The 26,906-nt window shown below is 41.3% G+C and overlaps 1 protein-coding gene across 2 annotated transcripts in view; it reads right to left on the bottom strand.

Moving 5' to 3' along the window:
• Positions 1-13,560: 13,560 nt before the first annotated feature.
• pitpnm1 (phosphatidylinositol transfer protein membrane associated 1) overlaps positions 13,561-26,906 on the bottom strand; it is a 47,256-nt gene continuing 33,910 nt past the window's right edge. For both annotated transcript variants that reach the window (XM_062967133.1, XM_008110642.3), the window contains exons 17-24: positions 24,371-24,519; positions 22,282-22,392; positions 19,815-19,931; positions 19,101-19,249; positions 18,120-18,269; positions 15,449-15,632; positions 15,158-15,286; positions 13,561-15,008 (exon numbers count right to left, since the gene is read on the bottom strand). In XM_062967133.1, the coding sequence (XP_062823203.1) occupies positions 14,754-15,008; positions 15,158-15,286; positions 15,449-15,632; positions 18,120-18,269; positions 19,101-19,249; positions 19,815-19,931; positions 22,282-22,392; positions 24,371-24,519 (1,244 nt within the window). In that variant the 3' untranslated portion in view covers positions 13,561-14,753. The remainder of the gene's footprint in view (positions 15,009-15,157; positions 15,287-15,448; positions 15,633-18,119; positions 18,270-19,100; positions 19,250-19,814; positions 19,932-22,281; positions 22,393-24,370; positions 24,520-26,906) is intronic.

Genomic DNA, 26,906 nt, shown 5'->3' with positions numbered 1-26,906 from the left:
TTCTGAAATTTATAAATTTTGGATTTTTTAAAAAATAAACCACATGCACTCCGCACCATCCTTTGGTTTTGAATTCATTCAAATCATGACCGCTATGTGGCAGTAGTGCCTCACTCATGTTCTGCAGTCACAGGTATCAAACATGCCCATCATGCACACGATTGGGAAAAGGTGCTTTTAGGATGTTTTTAAGATGTTTTTAAAGATGTTTTTAAGATGTTTTTTAAATTGTTGATTTTAGCCGGTTCTTGTAAGCCGCTCCGAGCCCTAGGGGAGTGGCGGCATATAAGTTTGAAAAATAAATAAATAAATAAATCTCCAACCAGGTATCAATTATTGCAGGTGTCTGTAACTAAATGTCAATGGCACAGGCATTTTATGAACATCAATTTTACTAACAAAATGTAGCTTAATTCAACCCCTTATAATAATTCTTTATAATTTTAAACTGACCAGACAGGCTGCCTTTTGTCATCTGTCAGGCGTTCTTCACAGCTGCCAGCCACGCTCCCCAAGAAAGGACTTGACCAGATGTGCTTGGACATGAGGTTTCAAGAACTCTTCAACGATGGTAGAGCAAGAGAGGAGAAGAACAGTGGATGCTGGAAACAAAGTCAAGGCCCTTACATGTATCCTGGACAGAGATGCGGGATGAGGGATTCACTTTGCCACATGGAATGAGTGTGATGTATAACACACTCTTTAGTGATCAATGCAGGCAAATACTGAATCCTTTGGATTTCTGCCTGCCAATTCAAGACATGGACATGCCAAAAGAAGACAACACCAATACAGGGTTGCAAACCACAGCCAGAGAGCCAATATGGTGAAGTGGTTTGAGCTATCAGCCCTTCCAAACAGCCATATATAGCCCAGAATATTAAGGCAGAAAATCCCACAATACCTGCTGTCCAGGGCTATAGCCAAGGGGGGGGGGGGGGGTAGGGATCCAACACCCACCCCGAAATTTTTCAGGTTTAAAAAACCCTGGTTTACTCATTAATTGTAACTGATTAACCAAATCCCCATGAGTGTCCACTGAAGTTTATCTGTCTTGAGTGTCTACTGAAGTTTATTGATGGAGCCTGATTTCTAAATTATTTTGCATTATGGAACCACTCTTCATGATTTGCTAAAACAGTTTCACCTCCCCCACTCATTTTTTTTCTGGCTATGGCCCTGCTGCTGTCCAATGACTTCTGTCCAAATTCATGATTTCTGGCCAGTAGCTCAGAGATCAGATCCTGGGACATAGGGTAGTGTAGATCCAGCCTCGGACCTTCCAAAATGGAAATACTTGGAGAAATAGTAATATACTTGTTAAAAAACAACCCTCTATACATGCCCAAGTAAGCTCTTGTGCCATAGAGCCGTACTGGTCCTGTGTTTCTATATGTATCTTTGATTGGGATGTGGCTGTGGGATCGTGAATGGTTGCAAACTATCAGTTTTGGTCCGGGATGTGACATCCTACCACCGGAAGCCCCTGGGGCAAATCCCACTCTCAAATTCAGAGGAAGGCAAAGATGGAAGCCTCACTTTTCAGAAGCCTCCCAGCATGCCCCTTATTCATCTCCACAATCATCTCTCCAGGACCCCCACCAGCAGACCCGCCTCCCCCTCTGATGTCACAATCCCCCCTCCCTCCCTCCCTCTCTCCCTCCCTCTGATGTCACAATGTCTCCCCAGGTGACTGGACTGTTGCTGCCTCTCAGCCTCTTCTTGCTTCTTCTTGCCTCCTTCTGCCCTCTTGCTGCTCTGCCTGCCTGCCCTTAGCCTCTGTCCTTGTCTCCTATTGTGCATCCTGGTATTTGTGTTCAGTTTTTGTAGTAGTAGTAGTAGTAGTAGTAGTAGTAGTATTTGATATTTGTTTTTATATTTGGTTGGTTTGTATCTTTTTTAGACTGTTAATTGTTTTTTGTTATTGAGTGTGTTGCTTTTTGAATATATTTCTTCGTAGTGTTTGTTATTTATTCTTATTCCTATTATTAAGTTGGTGTTTAGTAGTAAATTTATTTGCAGTATTTGTTAGAGTTTAGAATCTTCATTAGTTAGCTTTGTTTCTGAAATATAGTATACATTTATTTTATTTATTGGTTTGTATCCTTTTTATTTTGTTTATTTTGTTTGCAGTATTTTCTTTATATTACTTATTACTTGGTTGTTTTTTGTTTGTTTTGTTTTGTTTTTATTTGTTTTTGAGTTTTGTTTTTTTGGAAACGTATCGGAGGCATTCGACGTGCTGAGTACTGGCCGGCTGCTTCCGGAGATCAGGGTCATTTCCTTAAGGCCTCCTGACTCTGAGGAATCCCCTGGTAGTGCCCCCCCCCCTCTGGAATGCACTGCCAAAAGAGATCAGGCAATCCCCTACATTATCCAATTTCCCTAAGGAACTGAAGACCTGGTGGTGTTGGCAGGTTTTTGAGTAATTACATTGGAATACTGCCGATATATTGCACAGGATTTCTCTAGCCTAAAATGATACATTTTAATATATTGGGTTTATGGTTCCCGTCCCCTTGATCAGGTCATGTAAGTGTTATTTATTGCTATAATTGTATTATTTTACTTTGCTTAATAATGTATTATTATGTAGTTATGTAATGTTTGTGTTGTTTTTATAATTGGAGACCGCCCTGAGTCCCATCCGGGAGATAGGGCGGTATATAAATAAGTTTTATTTATAATTATTATTATTAAGGGGCCAGTGCCACCCATCCATCATCAGCGGCTGAGCAGGCAAAGGCGCCCCTTGTGAGAACTAGGGCCACAAAAAGCAGCCCAAGCGGAAATCCTGAGGGCAAAGGTGAAAAAGCAACGGGAGCAAAGGGAGATACAAAGACCGCAACAGGAGCCCCTTGTCTTCCCAGGAAGCTCCATGGCCTTGGAAAGGTCTGCAAGGAAGAGCAGCAAGAACAGCATCCCATCAAGAAGGATTTCTAGCCTGGATGTGTGTGCCGGCTGGCAAATGTTGAAGAGACTTTCTCCCTAAGTCCTTTCTGCCTAAGATGCCTAACAGTGCTGACCAGTGGAGCCCAGCCAGGATCATTCCCCTGCCTCGAGCAGGTCCATGCCCTCCTCCCGCAACAACGCTATTACCTTGCTGTAAGGCCGGCCCTGCTTCTATGTATCACTGCTGACATTGTTTGTTGGAGGTATAGAGTGTATATGTTTTGTCATTGATGAGCATTTTGTCTCTTCTGAGTAAAATAAAAGATACCTCACTCTGCCTTTTATTCTGTTTCTCAGACCTGTTGTACACCCATGTGTGGCATTGTCTGAGTTTTAACTTCTTTAGGATTGGGTTGTTGTGAGTTTTCCAGCTCTATGGCCATGTTCCAGAAGTATTCTCTCCTGACCTTTTGCCCCCATCTATGGCAGGCATCATCAGAGGTTGATGGGTCTGTCAGAAAACTCACAACAACCCAGTGTTTCTGGCCATGAAAGCCTTTGGCAACACATTCTTTAGGAACCTTTATTGGGATTTCTCTGGAAGCCTTTGAACGTGAAGTTGCATGTCACCAAAGTACAGACGATGATGTGATAATTTCCTCATATTTGCTACAAGTGGGAGGGAACGGCAAGAGATGAAGGAAAGAGGCAGATCAAGAAATAATGAGATGGAAATGGACAGAAATAGAGACAAGGCTCTAGAAATAGATTAACTTGGCCACAAACATCCAGCCCTTAATTTCACTAAACTCTGTTTGTGACTGATTCCAAGATATGTCTCCGATGACACATGATAAACAAGGGACTTTTTCACATTTCACATTGATTGTGTTGCGATTCAGTTTAACAGCCATGACATCATCTTAAAGAAATGGGGTATTTCCAGTTTAGGCATAGCATTTAGACTTTAGGTCTAAGCATTGAACTATGATTCTGACAACCAGGGTTCAAATCCCTGCTAAGCCATGGAAACTCCCTGCTAAGAAGGCAACGGAAATTCCCTCTGAACAAACCTTGCCAAGAAAACCCAATGATAGGGCTGTCTTAGGGTTGCTATGAATCAGTAATGACTTGAAGACACACAACAAATTTGGACTTCAGAGATCTCTGGTGTTAATCCAAGGTCCCATTGGATATAGCAATGGCAGCTAAAATAATATAGTGCTGTACTGTGTGGGTGTGAAAGGACCCGTGATAGCAGTAATAACAGAATGGACATGGTTAGATCTGGGAAAGGAACAGAAAAGGGTAGGAGGACTATAGAAGGAAAATATGAACAAAATGAAAACTGAGAAAGTGATGTTCTTGCACCATCCTTATCTTCATCCTCATATTTATTTATACCCTGCCTTTCTCTCCTGATTGAGACCCAAAGCAGACCGTATGTGTAAACAGGCGAGTGGGTCTCTGTGAAATAAGCCGACAAGATAACAAATTCAAGGCCCATTTAAACATGATACCCCCTTCATAGACTAATCAACAGAGCTGTCTTTATGGTATGACTCCAGTCTACTGGGCTAAACAGTCAGCTTCTCCACATCCTAGAACTGCTATCAGTGGTTTATTATAATCTAGGCCAGTGGTTCTCAACCTGTGGGTCCGCAGATGTTTTGGCCTTCAACTTCTAGAAATCCTAACAGATGGTAAACTGGCTGGGATTTCTGGAAGTTGTAGGCCAAAACACCTGGGGATCCACAGGTTGAGAACCACTGATCTAGGCATTCTCTCTGCTTTGTGCATGAAATCAAGATTTAAAGCATCCCTGATGATCTTAGAGACTCAATCTGAAGGGCTCATAATCTGGCAACACTTGGCAATAGATTTCACTGTGGAATTGTTCTCATCTTTGAAATAGTTGTCTTAATATTCAACAACCTCTCCCCACCAATACACATACCTTTATAACTTTAGTATCTTCTATGTCATTTGGGTGTAGGTTGAACTCAGGGCTGCTCATTCCAGCACTGCAGAATGGACCCATCCCCATTGAGAACCCCAACTGCTAGTGCTCTGAATTAGAAACCTGTAATACAATGCACTTAAAAGAGAAAGCTTGTGTTCTCTAGATTCCTGTTGTCGAACATATCCCTTCCCCCAAAAAAGCTAGGTTCTGTTGTTAACTCAGCTTGTTTGCTCAAAGGTTTGTGAAATGAAAATGTCTGAAGCAAAACGACAATAACAACAGATGCCACTACTCTGGATGTAACTTACAGTCTCATATGTATAAGAGGGGTTTGCAACACATTAAACAGAAAGGAATGTTTATATCTTCAACATCTTGTACCTTTTTTAAAAAACAAAGTAACTTCAATAGCAGGTGGCAAGGCAGAACTGCTGAATTAAAATAAATCAACACTTTCAGTTACATCACCCCCCGAGAACATTTTTGCTAAAGCTGGCTCAGGGGAGCTTTTATGAGGGATTTTATTCATCTTTTTAAATGTATGTTTATTTTAAAATGTTTTTATGCTGTTTTATGTGGTTTTAATTGTTTAAAACTGTGTTTTGAGCATTTTAATTGTCTTTGGGGGCCACCCTGGAACTCTCTCACTCTAGGAGAAAGGTGAACATACAAATACAGTAAACAAATAAATAAACTGAGGTTTTTTTCATCAGCACATTTGTGCTTGTCATACAGCAACTATTTTCTGCATGTCCACCATTAATACAGTAATTATCACTGGCTGTACTTTCTGCATTTCATTTTCCTCTGATCCTGTGATACCCATTCCCAGCTGCCTTCAGCCATGGGTATGTGAATCTACCACACTGAGGCCCCATCTACACTTCCATATACTGCAGTTTGAACTTGCATTATGGGGTCAGTGTAGACTCATGTAATGCAGTTCAGTGCATTTAAACTGCATTATATGAGCCTACCACCTCATCGAAGCCCCTGGCGGTGCAATGGGTTAAACTGCTGAGCTGTGGACTGAAAGGTTGGTGGTTCAAATCAGGGGAGTGGAGTGAGCTCCCACTGTTAGATCCAGCTTCTGCCAATCGAGCAGTTTGAAAACATGCAAATGTGAGTAGATCAATAGGTACCGCTCCAGTGGGAAGGTAATGGCGTTCCATGCAGTCATGCCGGCTACATGACCTTGGAAGCGTCTATGGACAACGCTGGCTCTTCAGTTTAGAAATGGAGATGAGCACCAACCCCCAGAGTCGGACACGATTAAATGTCAGGGGAAACCTTTACCTTTACCACTTCATCACACTGGGGGTTTTTTTGGCCTGGAAATAAAATTATTTACACCCAAATTGATTTTAGTTTGATTTTAAAGATTCTATAAGTGTGCTGGAAAGGTTAAGCATGTGGCTTACCCTATTCCCTGGGTTTAATGATAAGATATACAGCCTTCTCTTAATACAGAAATCTGAGGCAGTCTCTTAGATGCAGAGGACAACGAACTCCGGCTCCAGGGCACTGAGCTGCTTGGCTTTTATAGTTATGTTACATAACAGGGCTCAGAGGTTAATGCCTTGAACCCTCTCTCTCTTCTGAGGAGTTCTCACTCTGTTATCTGTGTCATAGCCAGGCGTTTGCCTTCTATTTTTGAGTGCCTTCGTTCTTTCCTGAATTGTTTACACAGGCAGAGAGAGCCCTTTGGCACTTTTCCTGGAGCAGCCCAATCCATATGATAAATAGTAAGCAAAAGTAGTGGCTGCATGCCTAGAATGGATCACCATAGAAACCACATGGAGTTTGTTTCACTCCACAAACAGAGAATTTGAAGCCTGACCATTGTTCTTAACCATCATTATTTGTTTAAATCTTAAATTGGGAGCTACCGTGTTTCCCCGAAAATAAGACAGTGTCTTATATTAATTTTTGCTCCCAAAGATACTCTAGGTCTTATTTTCAGGGGATGTCTTATTTTTCCATGAAGAACAATTCACATTTATTGTTGAACAAAAAATGAACATTTATTATATACTGTACAGCAGTTGTCATCATAAACCAGCATAACCAGACAAACTGTGAATCCTATCAAGAATTTCTTGTTACTGCCATTATTTCCATGTACAACACTCTATGGTACGTACATTTACAGATCCTATATGCTCTGGTGTTCTGTTCGGTGGGCATGCTTCCAAACAAAAACTTTGCTAGGGTCTTACTTTAGGGGGAGGCCTTATATTTAGCAATTCAGCAAAACCTCTACTAGGTCTTATTTTCTGGGGATGTCTTATTTTAGGGGAAACAGGGTACCTTATACCTTGCAGAGGATGATTATGAGAATATTTGGTATCTCTGTTAAGGACCGGTAAACTGACTGATAGAAAACACCTTGCTAGAGATTTGGGAGGGAAATGAGGGGTATTATGTAATAATAATAATACACTATTATAATTGTATATTTATATTACATGTAATATTACTAATAATATTGCAATATAGTCGTATAGTACAATATAATAATATGTTTATATAGTGCTTATATTGTGCTATACTAATAATATAATATATTGTATGTATATATAACTTGTAAGCCACCCTGAGTCCCCTTTGGGGTGAGAAGGATGGGATATAAATGTCGCTAATAAATAAATAAATAAATTATATAAACCAATTTACTAGAGAACTACAATTGTGGTGCCTCTTCTTTCCTCCTAGCTGGAGAACCACTTGGGATGTCCAGACGAAGAAGGATGCATTGAATATGTCCCTTTTGCAAATGAGGAATACTGTACTTGCATGTAGCCTCAAGTACTCCATAAATTGGCTTTTTGCGGGGAGAGCATTTAGAATTCTTAGCTAGAGATCTCCTTTGGTGCCTCAATAAACTATAAATCCCAAGATTCTATAAGAATTAAACTATGTAATTGTATGGTATGAATAAGCCCCAAGTACTGTCAGACATCTTCAGGTAAAACTAGGAAAGAGTCCTGTTTGGAAGGTCATTGCTACCAGAACCAGGCTAAATAGAATCCTAGAGTTGGAAGATACTACAAGGGCCACCCAGTCCAATCCCCTGCCATGCAGAAAAGGCACCATCAAAGTACCCCTGACAGATGGCCATCCAGCCTCTGTTTAAAAGCCTCCAAGGAAGGAGCTTTCACCACACTCCAAGGCAGGGAGTTCCACTGCTGAACAGCTCTTACAGTCAGAAAGTTCTTCCTAATGTTCAGGTGGAATCTCTTTTCCTGTAATTTGAACCCATTGCTCCAAGTCCTAGTCTCTAGGGCAGTAGAAAACAAGCCTGGTCTCTCTTCCTTATGACATCCTTTCAAATATTATACATAGCTGTCATTCACTCTTTTCTTCTGCAGGCTAAACATGCCCAGCCCTTTGAGCTGCTCCTCATAGGGCATGGTCTCCAGACCTTTGATCATTTTAGTTACCCTCTCCTGGACACCTTCCAGCTTGTCAATATCCTTCTTAAATTGTGGTGCCCAGAATTGGACACAGTGTGATTCCAGGTGAAGAGGCCTGATCAAAACAGAATAAGGGGCACCCTTACTTCCCTTGATCTAGACCAGGCATGGGCAAACTTTGGCCCTCCAGGTGTTTTGGAGTTCAACTCTCAGGATCTCTAACAGTTGGTAGGCTGTTAGGAATTGTGGGAGTTGAAGTCCAAAACACCTGGAGAGCTGAAGTTTGCCCATGCCTGATCTTGATACTATACTTTTGAGGCAGCCCAAAATCCCATTGGCTTTTTAGCTGCTGTATCACATTGTTGGTTCATGTTTAACTTATTGTCCACTAAGACTCCAAGATCGCTTTCACATGTCTTGTTTTCAAGCCAGGCATCACTCATCCTGTATTTGTTCTTTTCCCCCCTCCTAATCTTACATTTGTTCTTGTTAACATTCATTTTGTTAGTTTTGGCCAGCTCTCTTATCTGTTAAGGTCTTTTTAGATTCTTATCCTGTCCTCTGGAGTATTATTTATTTATTTATTTATTTATTTGCTACATTTATATGCCGCCCTTCTCACCCCGAAGGAGACTCAGAGCGGCTTACAAATTAAATTTACATACAATATTATATTAGTATAGTACAATACTGGTAATGAATTACTATATTATACTGTATCAATATATTGTAATATTATTAGTAATATTACATGTAAAATATGATATATAATTAATATTATATTGTATTATTAGTATTATATCGTATTACAATATAATATTATGAATATTATATGTATATACAATATGTTATAATTATTAAATATTATTATTATTAAATTTATTATTATTAAATATTATTATTATTAAATATTATTATTAGAATCATAGAATCATAGAATAGTAGAGTTGGAAGAGATCTCATGGGCCATCCAGTCCAGCCCCCTGCCAAGAAGCAGGAAATCGCATTCAAAGCACCCCCGACAGATGGCCATCCAGCCTCTGCTTAAAAGCCATCCCTTCCAATTTTGTATCTTCTGCAAACTTGATAAGCATGCCCTCTAAACTGTCATCCAAATACTGAACAGAACTGGACCTAGGGCAGACCCCTGCGGCATTCCCCAAATCACTTATTTCCAGGAAGAAGACGACCCATTGGGTTTGATCACACAACCTGTTATAAATCCATCTAACAGTTGTATTGTCTAGCCCACATTTTTCTAGCTTGTTTGCATGAACCAATATAAGGTATAAGGTAGCTTTCCATGTTCCTGTTAGTCTTTAAGGTTCAACAAGTCCCCTTGTTGCACAAAAGTTGTAAAATGTATATTGCTTTATTTGCATATTTCTGCAATGCAGAGGGATGGACTAGATGACACTTGTGATCCCTTCCAATTTTTAAGTTATTATGATTCTTTGCTGTGGTTTCCTGTGCCACTAAATGATGTGCAAAGCAAGAAAGCTCACCAAGCTCAGGTGTTCATGTCAAACATTTGATGAACCCATGGGATGGCATTTGTGACAGTGTCGGTGTGAAAAGTTATAGTAGATCAGAGGGAATACTTCCGTACAACCCACCAGCAACTCAAGATGAAGTGCAAAGACAATTGTGTGAGGTCACATGCGGGTTTTAAAATATCCGTTAGGTTTTTCTCCTGCCTTCTTGGTGTGCTGAGATCAACAGACCAAATATATTTTGTTTGTAGCATGCCTTCACCTGTTTGTTATTTGATCCCCCGATCCAATGAAAAGCAATCTGTGCCTTAGGACAGTGATACATCATGATTATTGAGTTTATTAGGTGCTGAATTGTGACTTACTTCCACAGAGTGCATTTACATGCAACAATTGGAATGTCTTGCACAAGCCTGATATACCTCATAGTCATTCCCTGGGGATGCCTGGTCCTGTGTTTGGAATTCCCTCTGTAAGGATTCTTGACAGGAGTATACACTCTTAATTTCTGAAAGGTGCTCAAATGTGTTTTGCTGCCTCATGGGGATGAATAAATGGGTTTTTAATTATGTTACAAGCCAGTTTTATCATATTGCTGTATCATTTGAGCTTTAAATGGGCTTTTAATTAATGACTGAATTGTGGCAGTGTAGTACAAGCCTTGTTTTTATATGATAGTATTGTAAAATGTCCCAAGAGCTCTTTAAAATGCTATGAGGCAAGACAAATGAGCAACTTGTTCAATGTTATTTCTGCACACTGTGAATAGCTTATCTGAGCTGTACCTAATGCTACCGTGGCAGATCTGAAGAGTATTTTTTCCTAGTACCATTTGTGTCACCTCTAGGTATCAGAATTATGGTTTTAGTTACAAATTGAGTCTATCATGACTTCACAGTTAAAGTCAAAGGGTGGTGCAGTGGGTTAAACACTTGTGCCAGCAGAACTGCTGACTTGTAGGTTGGGTTGCTGACCTGAAGGTTGCCAGTTCAAATCCAATCTGGCGAGACCGCGGATGAGCTCCCTCTATCAGCTCCAGCTCCAGAGAGAAGCCTCCCACAAGGATGGTAAAAACATCAAAACATCCGGGCATCCCCTGGGCCTCGTCCTTGCAGACAGCCAATTCTCTCACACCAGAAGTGACTTGCAGTTTCTCAAGTTGCTCCTGACATGAAAAAAAGTTAAAGTCAACGCTTAAACTGTGCTGTGGAAGGTGAGCCAGTGTCGTCTTAACCTTAATAAACATTTTAATTGCCAACTCATCTTTGTCTCCGTGTATCAGTTGAATAACATAGATTTCTTGGATGTGTAGAGGATGCAAGAAATTGAATTGGTGTTGGGGGAATCATTGTGGGATGGGGACATCCTTCTAATTGCTAGTATTAACATGCCGTTGATCTCCACGGGATAAAAGCAGCAAATGACTCTAATAGTTTTGCCAATGTCATATCAAAAAAGATTGCCTGGCATCCTAAGTGTTACATGTGCCCTATCTTGCTTTGGCCATTGCAGAAGGGGAAATTCATAATCCTTCCCAAATCTCCCCTAACACAGCCATTTACTGGCTTGTGAATCACAGCTGATAAAGCATCCACCTATGTTCATATAACCATTCACAATATAATCACCATTCTTTGGAACCTCCAAGGTTCCTCCATCATCATCATCATCATCACCGCCATCATTCCATCTTTCAATTTAATAAAAAAATTGAGTTAATAGATACAAAAAGTGCACATTACACTAAATGGCAAGCTCAACAAATGCAGGACAAGTACTGGTTTCACTTATCAGAGGAACGATCTCTCTAGAACCGTGGTTCTAAACCTGTGGGTCCACAGATGTTTTGGCCTTCAACTCTCAGAAATCCTAACAGCTGGTAAACTGGCTGGGATTTCTGAGAGTTATAGGCCAAAAACATCTGGGGACCCCAGGTTGAGAACCACTGGTTTATACCCTGATGCAGAATCTCAACCATTTTCATGGGTGCTATTCAAAGTTATGGTCCAGGGACCATTAACTGAAAACCTATGGCAAGTTATGGAGAAAGAAACAATTTGGAGCCCATGGGTACAAGTATGGTGCCACTCTCCCATATCAGATAATATGAACATTGATTTGTGTTATTAGTGACATGATTGACCTGTTTAATCCAGTTTCAACATGTTCTGGAAATAGAGATGCTTGTCATAAGTCAATTTTTCCTGTGGATATATAGCTTAAAGAACCACAACATAGGTTCTGCAATAGTATCTACTACTCTATGAGAACAAACAACCACAAGATCAAAGAAGCTTAAATATTACTATGCTGTTGACAGCACATTTATTTCCCACCTATATACTGGGTTGGCAACTTGGCAGTGGTTGAGCATCTCCCTGGCAATAGGTACTGTGTGTTTTAACCTAGCTGAAATCTGGTAGCACGCCAGCACTGGGGATTTCTTTTGTTTGCTTGACAATGTTTGTGCTTGGCAGTTGAATTAACTTCCATTGAAGCTGCAAAGCTACTCAATGCTAATCAAGGTGGCCAATTTGTAACATTCACATTTGCCTCAAGCAGACAAGAGGTCTTTCTTCCACTCTGAACATTCCACAGATATATATAAACCTCACTTGCCTAGTTCCCAACAGACCTCACAACCTCTGAGGATGCCTACCACTGATGTGGGCAAAACGTCAGGAGAGAATGCTTCTGCAACATGGCCATACAGCCTGGAAAACTCACAGCAACCCAGTGATTCTGGCCATGAAAGCCTTCAATAACACTTTTTTTCAGCTGAGTCAATAGCCAATCATCTACTACTAATGGTTGTTCTCACCCTTAGCACAAACACCATCCAGTTGAAGAGTACAAATACAGAGAGATTACAATGGGCACTTGTAAATAAGGGGATAAATGATGCTTGCATCATCATCATGTTTATTTATATACAGCTTTTTCATTTCTATTACATTTACATGTAATAGAAATGAAATTCCTCCTTGAACAAAATCTCTTTTCTGCCACTCCCTTTTACTTCCTTACCCTCCTAAAATTCAAACTGAGCAGTATTTTTAGAAAACAAAGACATTAACTGGGATTAGGCCAAGAACTTCATCCTCTTGTTAATTACATCTGTCTTCACTCTCAGAATATCTTCTTAGAAACAATTAACACATTATCCTAGAGATGGATTTTAGTTAACTTTTAACTCATCCTCAAGCCAGTGTTTGCAGAGGCCCCTCATTGGATTGGGACAATTTGCACATAACCTAGTGAAAGATGCTTGCCTCAACCGGAATGGCACATTAGTTTATTTATTGAATTTACTGTTGGACAAGCGGGCCTTAGGAAGCTTTTCTTTATAGCAAAATAATATGGTTGCACTATTTACAAAAACAAAGTTTTCATAACACAAAGTTCTTTATATTTCCTCCTTTGCTTCCACACTGGGCATCTTTCTCATGCAGATAAACAGCTTTGCTCTCACAAAGCCTCCTTTCACAACGAACTTTCACAGGAGCTTCACACAGTAGCTTTACACACAGCAGCCTTCACACTGGAGCTTCACATACCAGGCCCTCAACCTAGAGCTTCTCTCACAGGTCGAGGCTTACTAAGCTACAGGCACACCTGTTTAGGTTGAACTGCAGCTTTTGCTGAGTCATTGCATCCATTTAACCCTTTCAGTGCTTGACTCACCTTTTTGAAATTAAAAATACCTAGTTAATTTTTAATATTTCTGACATTTACATCCTGCTTTTCTCCCAGAATGGGATTCATGCCCACACCATTTGAAAAGTGTACAACCAGCTGAAAGTCATCTTTATTAGGTATAGCTTTTTTTTGTGTTAGCCTGTGATTTCAGCATATTTCTACTTCAAGCTTCATAGCAAGGGCAGCCCGCACCAGTTCAGTACAGAATAATTTGTCTGGTATTTCTATGCAATTCTTCTAGTAATCATTACTGAAGATCTGATTCTCAGCTCAGACAGGATGGCTCCAACCTTAAGATGTCCAAGGAGTCATTTAATATTTAAATCAAAGAAGATATTGAACTAGAAGCATCAATGGCTTCTCTTTGGCTGCTGCTTCAAAAAATACAGTGTTCAGGCTTTACTTTTTTATTTGCTGTTTTTGAGAATACAATAAATGTAACCCACCCACCCCCTCAAAACAGGATTCAGTTCCCCACCTCCCCATTTTCCAGACATTTTGAACAATGAAATAAATAACCAACTCCTCCTCCTCCTCAGCAAGGGAGTAAAGATTTGTCTTTGTTCCGGGACATCCTGTGCTGTCTCAAATTGGACATAATAAATGCACAGGAGGGGCAGTATCATGCAAACACCCAGAGACCAGGGCACAGGCAGGGCTGGGCTGAAGCAAGGCGCTCAGGGAAAGGGGCAGATAGTACCTGTGCTCCCTAGATTTTCCCTAGGCACCCCACCCTCTTGAAGCCACAGAGGGACATGGAATGACCCGGGAAAGCCGCTAGAGCTAGAATTACTACCACCTCACTTGGGATCTGATGGGGAGAGTAGAATATATCCCAGTCCTAAGAGACCTGTAAAATCTGAGCTGGGGAAAGAGGAGGAATGTGAACAGTCAACTCACACAATTAACGCAACACAATTAGTCAGGCTAATATGAACACACTCCCATCGCCCCTTCCCTCCCTCCATCCCCAATTCCCCAGGAGGTATGAGTGGAGGGGTGTTGGCTGAACTGTGGGTCGAAGGGGACCACAAACAGGAGCCGGGAGCTGGAACTGAGGGGAATGGATGCAACTTCTGGGATTATACAGAAGTTCTCTTCTCCTGTTTTAGCGGCACCGAAGCCCAGCTCTCAGCCTCTGCAGGACAGGGCTCTCTCCTTCCGTCTTTTCTCTCTTCTTCTCTGCCTGGTGTTCTTGGCTCCTCTGTCACACATCTGCGGCCTCTCGCAGGCCCAGTCCCGGCACCAGCCACTGCAAGTCGGAAAATGCAAAGATTTCCCTGCAAGGGCCTACTCCTCACTCTCCAACTTGAGGCTGACGCTACGCGTCTTGGCTCGGGGCTGAGTGGTGCCTCCTCCTTCGCGTTCAGCCTGGCTCTGTCCCCGTGAGCGCAAGAGCTGGCTCTGCTTGCGCAGAAAGTCCACAGGAGCAGGGCAGCCATAGCTGCCTTTGCCAAGTGTAGGCCTTGTGGTTCCCTTTGGTGAATGGGCGAGAGAAGCAGCTTCCAGCTGGGCCAGGTGTGCAACGTAGCCATCTGACAGGAACTGCAAGGAAAAAGATTAAAGCAGACATTGTTTCTTGATTCTCTGACACCTCTTACTTCTGCTTCTTGACAAGGCACAGGCTTTGAAGGCTTCTCTATTACATTGCTGGCCGCAAGCCTGGAAGCCCCCAGTAACACGAAACCTCATACCTGGCATTGGTTTTGTAATTTTTTCACAGCCCTGCCCACGATGTAGATTTGAGCCGGTGGAAGCCCTAAGGAGCTATAGACCGAGATATCCTTAGTGGATCCATAGGCAGCCACAATGGTGACCTCTGCCTGCAATAAGTAAAGGAAGACACTAGTAATTTTCCTCCCACATTTCCACCTTCTTTTTTCTGCTCCCACATGCACCAGTACTCTGCCAGAACTACCACCCCAGACCTTTCCCCCTTATGCTCAAGTCCTTCTCAAGAAAACCTTATCGGATGCTTCCTGTACCTCCTGTTGAAGGCCCTGGAGAAAGGCAGCTTTCTGGCGGAGGGGGTCATGCGTGAGGCCATCACAGAAAGAGACAATGCCATGAGGAAAGTTGTGCTGGGTGAGCCAAGCCACCACACGGTGCTTCTGCATGTCTGGACGCCCAGTCACATAGATGATCATGAACCCAGAGTCTTGCCAATGCCTAAAGAGGTAAGGGAAATATTATCCACAGGCCCTGGATTGCTTACTTATTCATGATTCCTACTAGGACAGAGGTGGGAGATGCACAGCATTGCAAGACTTTGCTGGATTACAACACCCAACAGTGCTAAATGCTAGCTACTGCAATCCCATAACAACTGCAATCCCATAACATCTGAAACACCAACACTGCCCTTCCTGGGTCTAGATTGCAAAAGTCTTGAGGGCTGTAGGTAGATGGCAAGTGTATCCAGCCACCTAGTCCTCCAAATGTTTGGGACTTCAACTCCCAGAAGCCTCAGCTACCTTGCTCAATGATCAGGAATTCTGAGAGTTGAATGCCAAAACACTTGAAAGACCAGAGTTTGGGAAAGTCTGGTTAAAGATCACAATATTTAAAATCACTTTTCTTTACAGTTCAAAGAATTTATTTTCTAGTCAGAAGGATTTGTTTGTCACAGATACAACAGTGGACACAGTTTTTAAAACCTATTTAATACTATTTAATAACAATAATAACAACAACAATAATAATAAGCCCCCGGTGGCGTAGTGGTTAAACTGCTGAGCTGCTGAACTTCCTGACTGAAAGGTTGGTGGTTCAAATCTGGGGAGCAGGGTGAGCTCCCGCTGTTAGCCCTAGCTTCTGCCAACCTAGCAGTTTGAAAACATGCAAATTTGAGTAGATCAATAGGTACCACTCCAACAGGAAAGTAATGGAACTCTTTGCAGTCATGCTGGCCACATGACCTTGGAGGTGTCTACGGACAACACCGGCTCTTCAGCTTAAAAACTGAGATGAGCACCAACCCCTAGAGTTGGACACAACTAGACTTAACGTCAGGGGAAAACCTTTACCTTTACTAATACATCATCATCATCATCATCATCAAAATCTATTTAAATATGTATTTAAACACTTTCACCCAGATAGACTGTTTAAAGTATATTCATATGCATGAAGGTCTAGGCCAGTGATTCTCAACCTATGGGTCCCCAGATGTTTTGGCCTTCAACTCCCAGAAATCCAAATAGCTGGTGAAGTGGCTGTGATTTCTGGAAGTTGTAGGCCAAAACACCTGGGGACCCATAGGTTGAGAACCACTGGTCTAGACCTTCTACTGCACCCTTCTTAGTAGAGCTCTGCCTTTGAACATAGAAAATCTATTATATTTTGTTATTGTAGTAAAAAGCTATTTATCATGTCCATTCCTCCACAAAATTGCATCATTTTTAAAAAAAGCAAAGTTAGTGGCCAGCATGACATGTAAATTGTTAAATTGTGTTATGATATGTTGTTTTATATTTTGTCATATTGTATGGTTTTGGGCATGGGCCCATGTAAGCCGCCCCGAGTCCCCTTTGGGGAGATGGTGGCGGGGTATAAATAAAGTATTATTATTATTATTATTATTATTATTATTATTATTATTATTATTATTATGGCACTGAAATCCGTAAGCTAGGTGGATGTGACTGAAGAAGTATATATTTTAATATTGAAAAATGGTGGGGAGAAGAGTAGAATGAGACTGCATTCTATGACAAATACATATTTGTTGAAATGCTCTCCTTTTGATCCAGTAATCTCCTTTGAGATGCAATATTCAGATACCTAGATTTTAGTCAACGCCCAGGGCATAACTCAGAAACTTGCGTTTTAAAAAAACTACAGTATGGCCAATGCTAGCTGGGGGATTCTGGGCACTGTAATCCAAAAAATCTAATTGACCTCAGTTCTTACCTAGAAAAAGAGACAGAGGATTTCTTTATCTATTTTACATGATAAGGAAAAGCAGGATTGCTAGGACTAGCTTAATCAAATGGGAGTTTCAGAAGATAATCCAATTGATTAAATAAAGGAATCTTTCAGTGAATCCATCTTGACAGCATTTTGGCACCAAGAGACATGGAAATTGGCAAGTAACTATAATACAGGCTTATATAAATGTGAGGGATCAGCAGAGCTGTGTTCTGCAGCTGGTGTTTTAATTTGTCATTCTGTTGTTGTCTTGAAGAGTATAAGGGTTTGAAAACAATGATTAGGTACATTAAAATAGCATAGTCAACTTCAAACCAAGCTAGGCTTTCAGATACAGACATAGTGGTGGCGGGGGTCTGCAAGAATGAGAAGTCTATCAGGGATACTTTGGGTAAAGAAAAAGTGGATCAAGGGAATGTTTAAGTACTCCGCACAAAGGCATCCCTATCTTTCTCTATCAAGGAATTAAAAATAGTGTTTACTCAACCCTCCCCTCCTTAAGGTGTGGAAACAATTTTGACTTCTGGTTCGTTTTCTGCTTTGTAAAAAAAAAAAAAAAACCCTTTATTGCATCTAACAACCAGGGAGTAGGGGACACACAGGATGCAGAGTCACATTTTGAGTAGGGGAATAAAAATTTAAAATTCTCTGAGGTTCTGCAAAGCCTGGAGACCTCAGGTAGAAGCCACCCTGGTCTGCAGAGTCCCCAGCATTGCTGTTACTTACCTTACTACATCAACTGCACCAGCACGTACTTTGGGATCGCTGCCCATAATGGAGACACTGGCTGTGAAGGAACCATCAATACTGAAGACGACACATGGCGTGGCCTTAGCTACTACGGTCAGAAAGCATTCGGCATAAGTATGATCACCCCTGTAGAGGGAAGTGAAATGAAATCCGTCCTTTTCCAGGTATTGAAAACACCATGACATTATCAGAATTAGAAAATGCAAGGACCGCCTCTTCAAAAAGTTCAGGAAAGTGACACAACTCCCCCCCACATCTTTAGAAAATGAAGGAAAGGCTATGTTAAGCAGTCTAGTTTCGTCAGATTGGTAGGACCCATGCCATCTGTCAAGGACAAAAATCTCAATGGATTTGGATAGGGAAAGGCACATTCTATAGGATGAGGTGGGACACAGTGTTCTTCCAGATATGCTTTTTAGCCAACTCCCGGACAGTGTAAATAATGGTAAATGTTCATGGGAATTCCTCAAGTTCTTCATGTCATCAAGCAAATATAAAATTATAAAATATAATTAAGAGGAGACCATCAGCATTAGGAAAACAGAGAAAAATAATTTTGTCTCTAGATTTCCATACCAGGAGGAGGAGGAGGAGGAGAAAGGGGAGGGGGAGGGAAGACCAGGAATTGCAATGATCAGCTATTGCATACTGCCATACATATAAGTCATCTTTTAATATAGTTTTAGGGGTGATTATGTAGGGGGAAATAAAATTAATACCTCGTCTTAAACATGTTATTCATTGTTCAAAATATTCACAATCCACCCCCCCACCCCCCCACCCCCAATTTTTCTAAGCTTTGGAAGATGACAGACTTCTCCTGGAACATAATTTCTTTTTTTTTTACACCAGGCCTTCACGTATCTAATAATGTAAACTAGACTGGGAATTAAATGTCCAAATTTAAGAAGTATGCTGAGCAGATCAGCCATGGGGAAGGACCCACTGTGCACTCACCTCACCACCATGCGGACAGGGTACATGCCAATGCCCAGCATCTTCTCCTCGGGGAGAGTGTAGGAGAGCCTTCCACTGCCACTGGTCACCTCTGTGCCATAGTGGACCCACTTTCCTGATAGTGGCTGTGCCATGACATAGATGTCAACCTGCGAAAAGGGATCAGAGGACACCAGCATCATTAATTCCTTGATATCAGCCTGCAAATATTGTACTGTTCCTCCGCTGCAGCAAAAACCCTCTTTGGTGTTTGCCAATTTTAGAGCCCTGCTTAGGTCTGGAGGGGGAGGCATGAATACCCCCTTCATTTTCCACATCATCTGTTTGCATCCATCTTTTATTCTTGACATTCTCTACTTTATTTTGCTTATACAGTAGGCCAGTTGTCTTCCAGGAAAGTAAGACAGAGTAAGAGTAAGAACAACTTATGTAAGAACAACAGCATTCATAGCGTTAGGTGAGTGCCTCACTGGAACCAGCCCTGGCTTCAAGGAAGAAAACATGCTTGAGGAAGAGACACGGGACACCACACGTTCAGCTCCTTTTTCTTTCATGAGGGAATTTGCACATAGTGCTTAGGAATCTACACGGAAACAAGGGTACTCATGACAAATAATGCTCGCTACTCAGAATCCCCTGGCTGCAATTTCTCTCTGTTCACTTATCCTCAGTGGACACAAATGAACATCACAACATAGAGAGGACTATTGTTACCTTCTCTCCAGTCAGAGTCACCACATCCAACGGTCCGTACATGAAACGCCCATTGAGAACTTGGGGCCGCCCTTCACACATAATGACATCACTGGCGCGGTGGTTAGCTGTGACATTCTGGAGGACAAAACACCAGCAGCTTCTTAGCAAATTTATTTTGGCAAGGAGATAAATAAAACTGAACTGAACTGTTCATAGAACGATAGCAACTGAGGTAGTAGAGCAATGGTTCCCAGCCTGTGGGTCCCCAGGTGTTTTGGCCTACAACTCCCAGAAATCCCAGCCAGTTTACCAGCTGTTGGGATTTTTGTGAATTGAAGGCCAAAACAGCTGGAGACCCACAGGTTGAGAACCACTGTGGTAGAGAATGGTGACAACAATGATAATTGTTATTGTTGCTACCATTACTTCTACTACTGCTGCTGTTGTTGTCATTGTTACGGCTTCCTTGCAAACAGGTAAACTCACAGAGTGTTTACAAAATACTTTTTAATGAAGGGGGAGCGGATCTACCTGTTCCTATAAACACTCGCCCTCCACTAACTCAAGAGAACTAGTTATACGCTGTAGAACTTCTTAGGTCAGACTACAGGTAGAGAGCTGTTGCCCTTCAGATTTGAAATGCAACTCTTACTTGTGACATCTTGCTGATTTGCTGCTTTGTTTTTAATTTCAGTTGCTATTACAATCCTGGTTAGAGTCCCATGGACTACAGTGGTTAGATGGGCAAGAAACCATCTAAATGGCCACAGTTTGCCACCCCTCCATTGATGTGTTTGTGCTGTACTTGTATATTTATTGTTAGTTTTAAATAATTTTACACTATTTGAAAGAAGGTGTTTATAATATAATGATTTATTTACTTTTAACCCCTCCCCTATTAATCAGGTTTTTAGATGTAGAATTGTGGAATCATAACACTGGCAGAGACCCCAAAGGCCATCCAGTTCAACATCACTTTGCCATACAGGAAGCCACAGATAAAGCACTCCTGACAGATAGCCATCTAACCTGTTCAAAAACCTCCAAAAAGGAGACTTCATCACATTCTGAGGTAGTGTATTTATCTGTTGAACAGTTTTTACCATCAAGAAGTTTTCCCTGTACCTTGTTTTAATTTGTGTGAACTCCTTTGAATTCCATGTCAGGAGAAAAGAGGTACATGCATTGATTGACTGACTGACTGACTTACAGTAATAATTCCTTTGTTGTTGCTTATCCTCTTTACTACACAGAAGTGTGCTTCATTTAACTGATGCCTAATTTATGTAATCTAAATTATGCAGCAAACCCTGCCCACAGACCTTTTAGATTTTTACACAAATTGCGTAATTTCATTTCACATACACCACAATGTTTATTAAAGCCTTTCCTTAGATTATGGAAAAAGGATTAAATACTAATTGTTATTATAAAGACTACATAAATAATCTCCAAACTGCTAACACATTTAATTTACCATTTTGCCAGCAAAGTAAATGGAAAAAATATTTAAAGTCATTACCTTTTGTCAATAATCTGAGGAAAAAATATTTTTTAAAACCCCCCAGAAAATTGGATATTGTCTTTTTAGTTTTGTTTTACTTTCTGGCTTGTCTTTTTTTTTTTGGGGGGGGGGGGGGGGATGTCAAAAGTCAAACAGCTTCCTTAGACCTTTTATACAGGACTTATAGAACCAAGAGCTGCTTGGATTCCCTTTCTGGAAACTAGTCCAGGCTTGAGTTCAAGTGCCTCAGGCAGGAAGCAGCTGTTGCAACTTCCTTCCAGAGATCTGCAATGAACCTCTTCAAACTGCGATAGGAGGTTTCTCAACAGGACAAGCCTTTAAGTGCTTGTCAAAACACACAGAGATGAAGAAAATCCAGACCTTTGGCTGGAAAATCCAGACACATTCTGCAAACACAGTTGGGAAATACTATTTTTCGTCAACTGCAATTTGCAGGATCTGGCTAAGGGTTTCTGGGACTTGTAGTCACAAACACAACCACCCAGAACCATGTAAGTACAAAATTATCTACATCACTGCTATTCAAAGTGCTGGTCCTTGGGCCAATGCTATTTCCTGAGTTATTAGCTGTTGGTCCCTGGGAAGTTTCCAGGGGAAATAAATGTAATTAATGGTCATGTTCCCTGGCACCCTGGAAAATACAATTGCTGGTCTACTACATCAACTTCCCTGAGAAACATGCAATAATTTGATTTCATTTGTGACCTGAAATGACAATATTGATTTAGCAATACAGTATATATATGTAAAATATATGGAATTATTTTGGCAGGCATGGAGAGAAGAGATGAAAAACAGCAACTGGGCATCTGCAAAGCTGCCTTTAAGATAATTAGCAATGAAAGGGATTGGATCAGCCCCAAATCTCTTCCTGGAAGACAAGTTCTCTTGTCTTGGCCCACACTACATTTCAGTTTCCCACGGAAGCCTGCAGCACAGAGTGGGGGCAGGACCACATACCCGAATCTTCACTTGTGTGCGCTTGCGTTGCCACTTCTCACGGGGAAAAGCCGGGCTGTAGATGGAACTCTCCTCGTTTTCTGTCACTTGGTGCTGCTCTGTCTCAATCACCTGCAATCACAGAACACCAGCCCATGACCACAACAACTCGCAGACCCCAAAGTGTGTGATGCCTTTAACCTCTGTATCTCTCCCAATCCCCTCCCAATTGCACTAAGCAATCAGTCCTGTAAGGCTTAATGTACAGTGTAGCCTCACTTATCACTGGAGTTGGGTTCCAGGACCACCCGCAATAAGTGAAAATCCGCGAAGTAGGGACACTATTTTAATATTTATACATTATTTTGGTAGTTATATTCTATTTTAAGTCTTTATCAACCAATCGTGTGTTGATAAATCGCGTCCTTCTCCTCCCATTGCCTCTTGGACTCCTTGTCTCTCCCTTCTCCTTCTCCTTCCTCCCTTCCTTAGGCTGTAAATTGTAATTTTTTATGATTTATAATAGTCTTTTAGAGTTTATTGACAAACCGCGAAATAGCGAATCCGTTAAAAGTGAACCGCAAAGTCGTGAGGGAACACTGTATTTGCCATTTTCTAGACCAGGGGTCCCCAAACTAAGGCCCGTGGGCTGGATGCGGCCCTCCAAGGTCATTTACCTGGCCCTTGTCCTAAACTTTAGTCTTGGGGTTGATCTAAGTCTGAAACGACTTGAAAGGCACACAACAACAACAATCCTAATTTTGGACTATTTCATCATAGTCCGGGGGGCCTCAACAGACTGAGGGACCATGAACCGCCCCCTCTACTTTAGAAGTTTGAGGGCCCCTGTGCTAGATCTTGAGACAAAAAAGCCTACCTTTTGGACTACAATTCCCAAAATCCTTCAGACAGAGGTTTCAGAGCTATATTCCAAAAAAGAAAATTCTCAGACTTTATTCAGGGAAACTGAGGACACTGCTTAATAATAAGACAAAACAAAATGCTGCCTCTCCTCATGAGGATCAGGCAGTTCAGTTTTTACTTATTGCTTGATCCTTTTTAATCAGAGCTGCCAACAAATGAATCTGAGACCTTCCATATACCTGGTGTGCATTTGTCAGTGACATCCAGCTTCAGTTTTTATAAACTTCTCTTTGTTTTTTTTATTCAGTGGTTGTTCCTTACAAACCAATGATCTCCTTTGCTTTCTATCCTAAAATGAGCCTTCTGTCCAGCACCATCAGGGTCTCCTCAGACCGCTAGTCTTGCTTTTTGTTTACTCCATTATTCACTCTCTGAGGACTGAGAAGTTCATCCTTTTCAAAATTCAGGTTTCCCAAAATTTTCCCCATACAATTCTGCATCTGCCTATCACCAAAATTGGGTAAGCAAAGCTCATTCATTAGAACCAGGGGTCTGCTCCATAAGTGCCCACTCTACTTGCTTTTGAGTGGCTCTCATATCTGGCTACATTTTTCAATGACATATTTGCTGCTGCCTTGGTGGAATGGCCAACACGATGATACATTAGGGTCAGCAGCTGATGGACTGGCGTGGTATCACCCTCAATTCCTCCCCAAACTGCCCAGCCCTATATTAAAGTACTGTATATATTAGCATATAAGATGAGTTTTTCAGCCCCTTTCAGCCACCCCTAGCTTATACTCGATTATATAGGTAGAGTTGGACAGTCTTATCTTATTAAAGTCTTATTATTATCTTAAACTACAGTTTTATGTAAATATTCGAAAACATTTAACCTACTGATGCCTCAATTATATTGGTATCTATTTTTATTTTTATAATTTACCAGTAGCTGCTGCATTTCCCACCCTCGTCATTTACTCGAGTAAACAAGTTTTCCCAGTTTTTGTGGTAAAATTAGGTGTCTCGGCTTATATTCGGGTAGGCTTATATATGGTATATATGGTAATTACTCCACCCATACATCCCCTTCTTGAAAAAGTTGCCTATGAAGTTTCCTATCAGCCACGCTTTACCCCCAAAAAGTGTTGTATTGCAAATTCCCATACAAATACCAATGACAGCTACTCCTTTGAATTACAGTGGCATGTTCTCTTAACACCTTCATCTGCTATGGGCATTTTACCTGTCGGAGAATGAAAGCGGCCACATCAGCACTTTCCCAATAGCTGGCATGGAAAAGGTGAGGCAGGGTGATTGTAGGAAATGCAGTCAGTGCCTCTGGGCAGTAGAGAGAGTAGTCAATGCGTTTAGTTCCCCACCAGCGATCCAGAACTAGACATTGGAAGGAAGAGAAATTGCATTAAGCTCCCCCACTGCACACTCCTGCCTTATTTCTTTCCCTAGTGCAGCTGGAGAGCACACTAAAGCACAAAGGGCTGCTTTTATTATGCACACCCTTCTTCCATTCCCTTCATTTTTTGTTTTCACCAATACACAACACATGCTTACCTATATTTTCTAGAGATATGAACATTTGATTTCTGCCCCCCCTCCCAATGAGCCTTCATGTCTCTAGTCTATTGAAGGTCAATACAAAAATATTACGTGCAATAACAGGGATGCAGCAACATCTGTCACAACAACCAATCCTTTACAGATACGAACTAAATGCATAACCTCTTCATTAGAAAGCATTCAGCTTCATTAACCAAATGACTCCTGAACCATAAGCCTCCAATTTACATTCGAGATATAGGGGAAAACAGAGATGAGCAGGAGATGGAATTTGAAGGAACTATATTTCTGTTCTCATGAATGACATAGACTAATAATAATAATAATAATAATAATTTGGACAGAAAAACAAGAAAACTCATGACCATTCATCATTCACTGCACCCCTGCAGTGATGTTGACCGGCTATATCTGCCTAGAAGATCAGGGGGCAGAGGACTCTTACAAGTAAAACAAGCAGTCAAAGAAGAAGAACATGCCCTGGCAGAATATGTAAAGCAAAGTGAAGAACCTGCTTTGATTGAAGTCAAAAATCAGAAACTCCTCAAAACACAGCAGACAAAAAACCAGTACAAGAAAACCGCACTAAAAACTAGAGCTGACAGCTGGCACAACAAAACATTGCATGGAAAGTTCCTTGACAAAATTGAAGGAAAAGCTGATAAGGAGAAGACTTGGCTATGGCTCACGAATGGGACCCTGAAGAAGGAGACAGAAGGCCTGATCCTTGCAGCCCAGGAGCAAGACATCAGAACAAATGCAATTAAGGCCAAGATCGAAAAATCAGCTGATGACCCAAAATGCAGACTGTGCAAGGACTGTGATCATATCCTCAGCTGCTGTAAGAAAATCACACAGACAGACGACAAACAGAGGCACAACCATGTGGCCCAAATGATTCATTGGAACTTATGCCTCAAGTACCACCTCCCAGCAGTAAAGAACTGGTGGGATCACAAACCTGCAAAAGTATTGGAAAATGAACACGCAAAGATACTGTGGGACTTTTGAATCCAGACTGACAAAGTTCTGGAACATAACACACCAGACATCACAGTTGTGGAAAAGAAAAAGATTTGGATCATTGATGTTGCCATCCCAGGGGACAGTCGCATTGATGAAAAAACAACAGGAAAAACTCAGCCGCTATCAGGACCTTAAGATTGAACTTCAAAGACTCTGGCAGAAACCAGTGCAGGTGGTCCCAGTGGTGATTGGCACATTGGGTGCCATGCCAAAAGATCTCAGCCGGCATTTGGAAACAACAGACATTGACAAAATTACGATCTGCCAACTGCAGAAGGCCACCCTGCTGGGATCTGCGCGCATCATCCGAAAATACATCACACAGTCCTAGACACTTGGGAAGTGTTCGACTTGTGATTTTGTGATACGAAATCCAGCATATCTATCTTGTTTGCTGTGTCATAAAATAAAATAATAATAATAATATGATTTAGACTTAGAGCAGGAGGGGGAAAGCTTGTGTACCATATATGACTCCCAAACTTTCACTTTTATGTTCCCAAAGTTCCCTTGGCATACCCTACAAAACCCCTCAATCCCTCAAAAATTATGTTTTAATGAGCTATTTTCAGGTGATTTGTTTTTTGCCTGACACTTGCTCCATATCCATGAAAACCACTTTTTCTTTCCTACACCTCCAGAACTTGCTTCTAGCTCTTTTCAGTTGAAAATAAGGCAAAACAGTAATGGGAGGTGATGTGAGATCCACAAAAGTACATTGCACAGTAGAGCTACTGCTGTGTTAGAAGGTGGGTGGGAAGGCAGTGAGACAAAAGGACTATGGAGCCCCTGAAAACAGTGTTCTGTATATCAGGATGTTTCTTTGTCCAGAAATAGCTCCTTTAGGCACAAGAGCAATAACAGGACCCTCATACTGATACACCTTGCTGTGTAGTAATGATGGAGATAGGTGGAATAAGGGCATAGTCGTTCTCACATAAGAATTCTTTCCTCATGACATTTCAATTCAGTTGTCAAATTGCTAGTTTTGCAGCTCAGCAATAAGAAAATATAGTCCTGGCATTTTTTAAAATGGCTATATAGAATACTGCAAAATATCAACAACAATCTTTCATGAACTTATTAAAACACTATACATGTTCAAGGAAGCTTTTCCACACATGCACAAGTTATATGCTGCAACGCCTGTATGTGGTGCATCTACAGCTATGTAAGAA

Source organism: Anolis carolinensis, chromosome 1 (assembly GCF_035594765.1).
Source record: "Anolis carolinensis isolate JA03-04 chromosome 1, rAnoCar3.1.pri, whole genome shotgun sequence".
Taxonomy (NCBI): domain Eukaryota; kingdom Metazoa; phylum Chordata; class Lepidosauria; order Squamata; family Dactyloidae; genus Anolis; species Anolis carolinensis.
The sequence above is the reverse complement of the archived record's forward strand: the minus strand, read 5'-3'. Positions and strand labels throughout refer to the sequence as shown.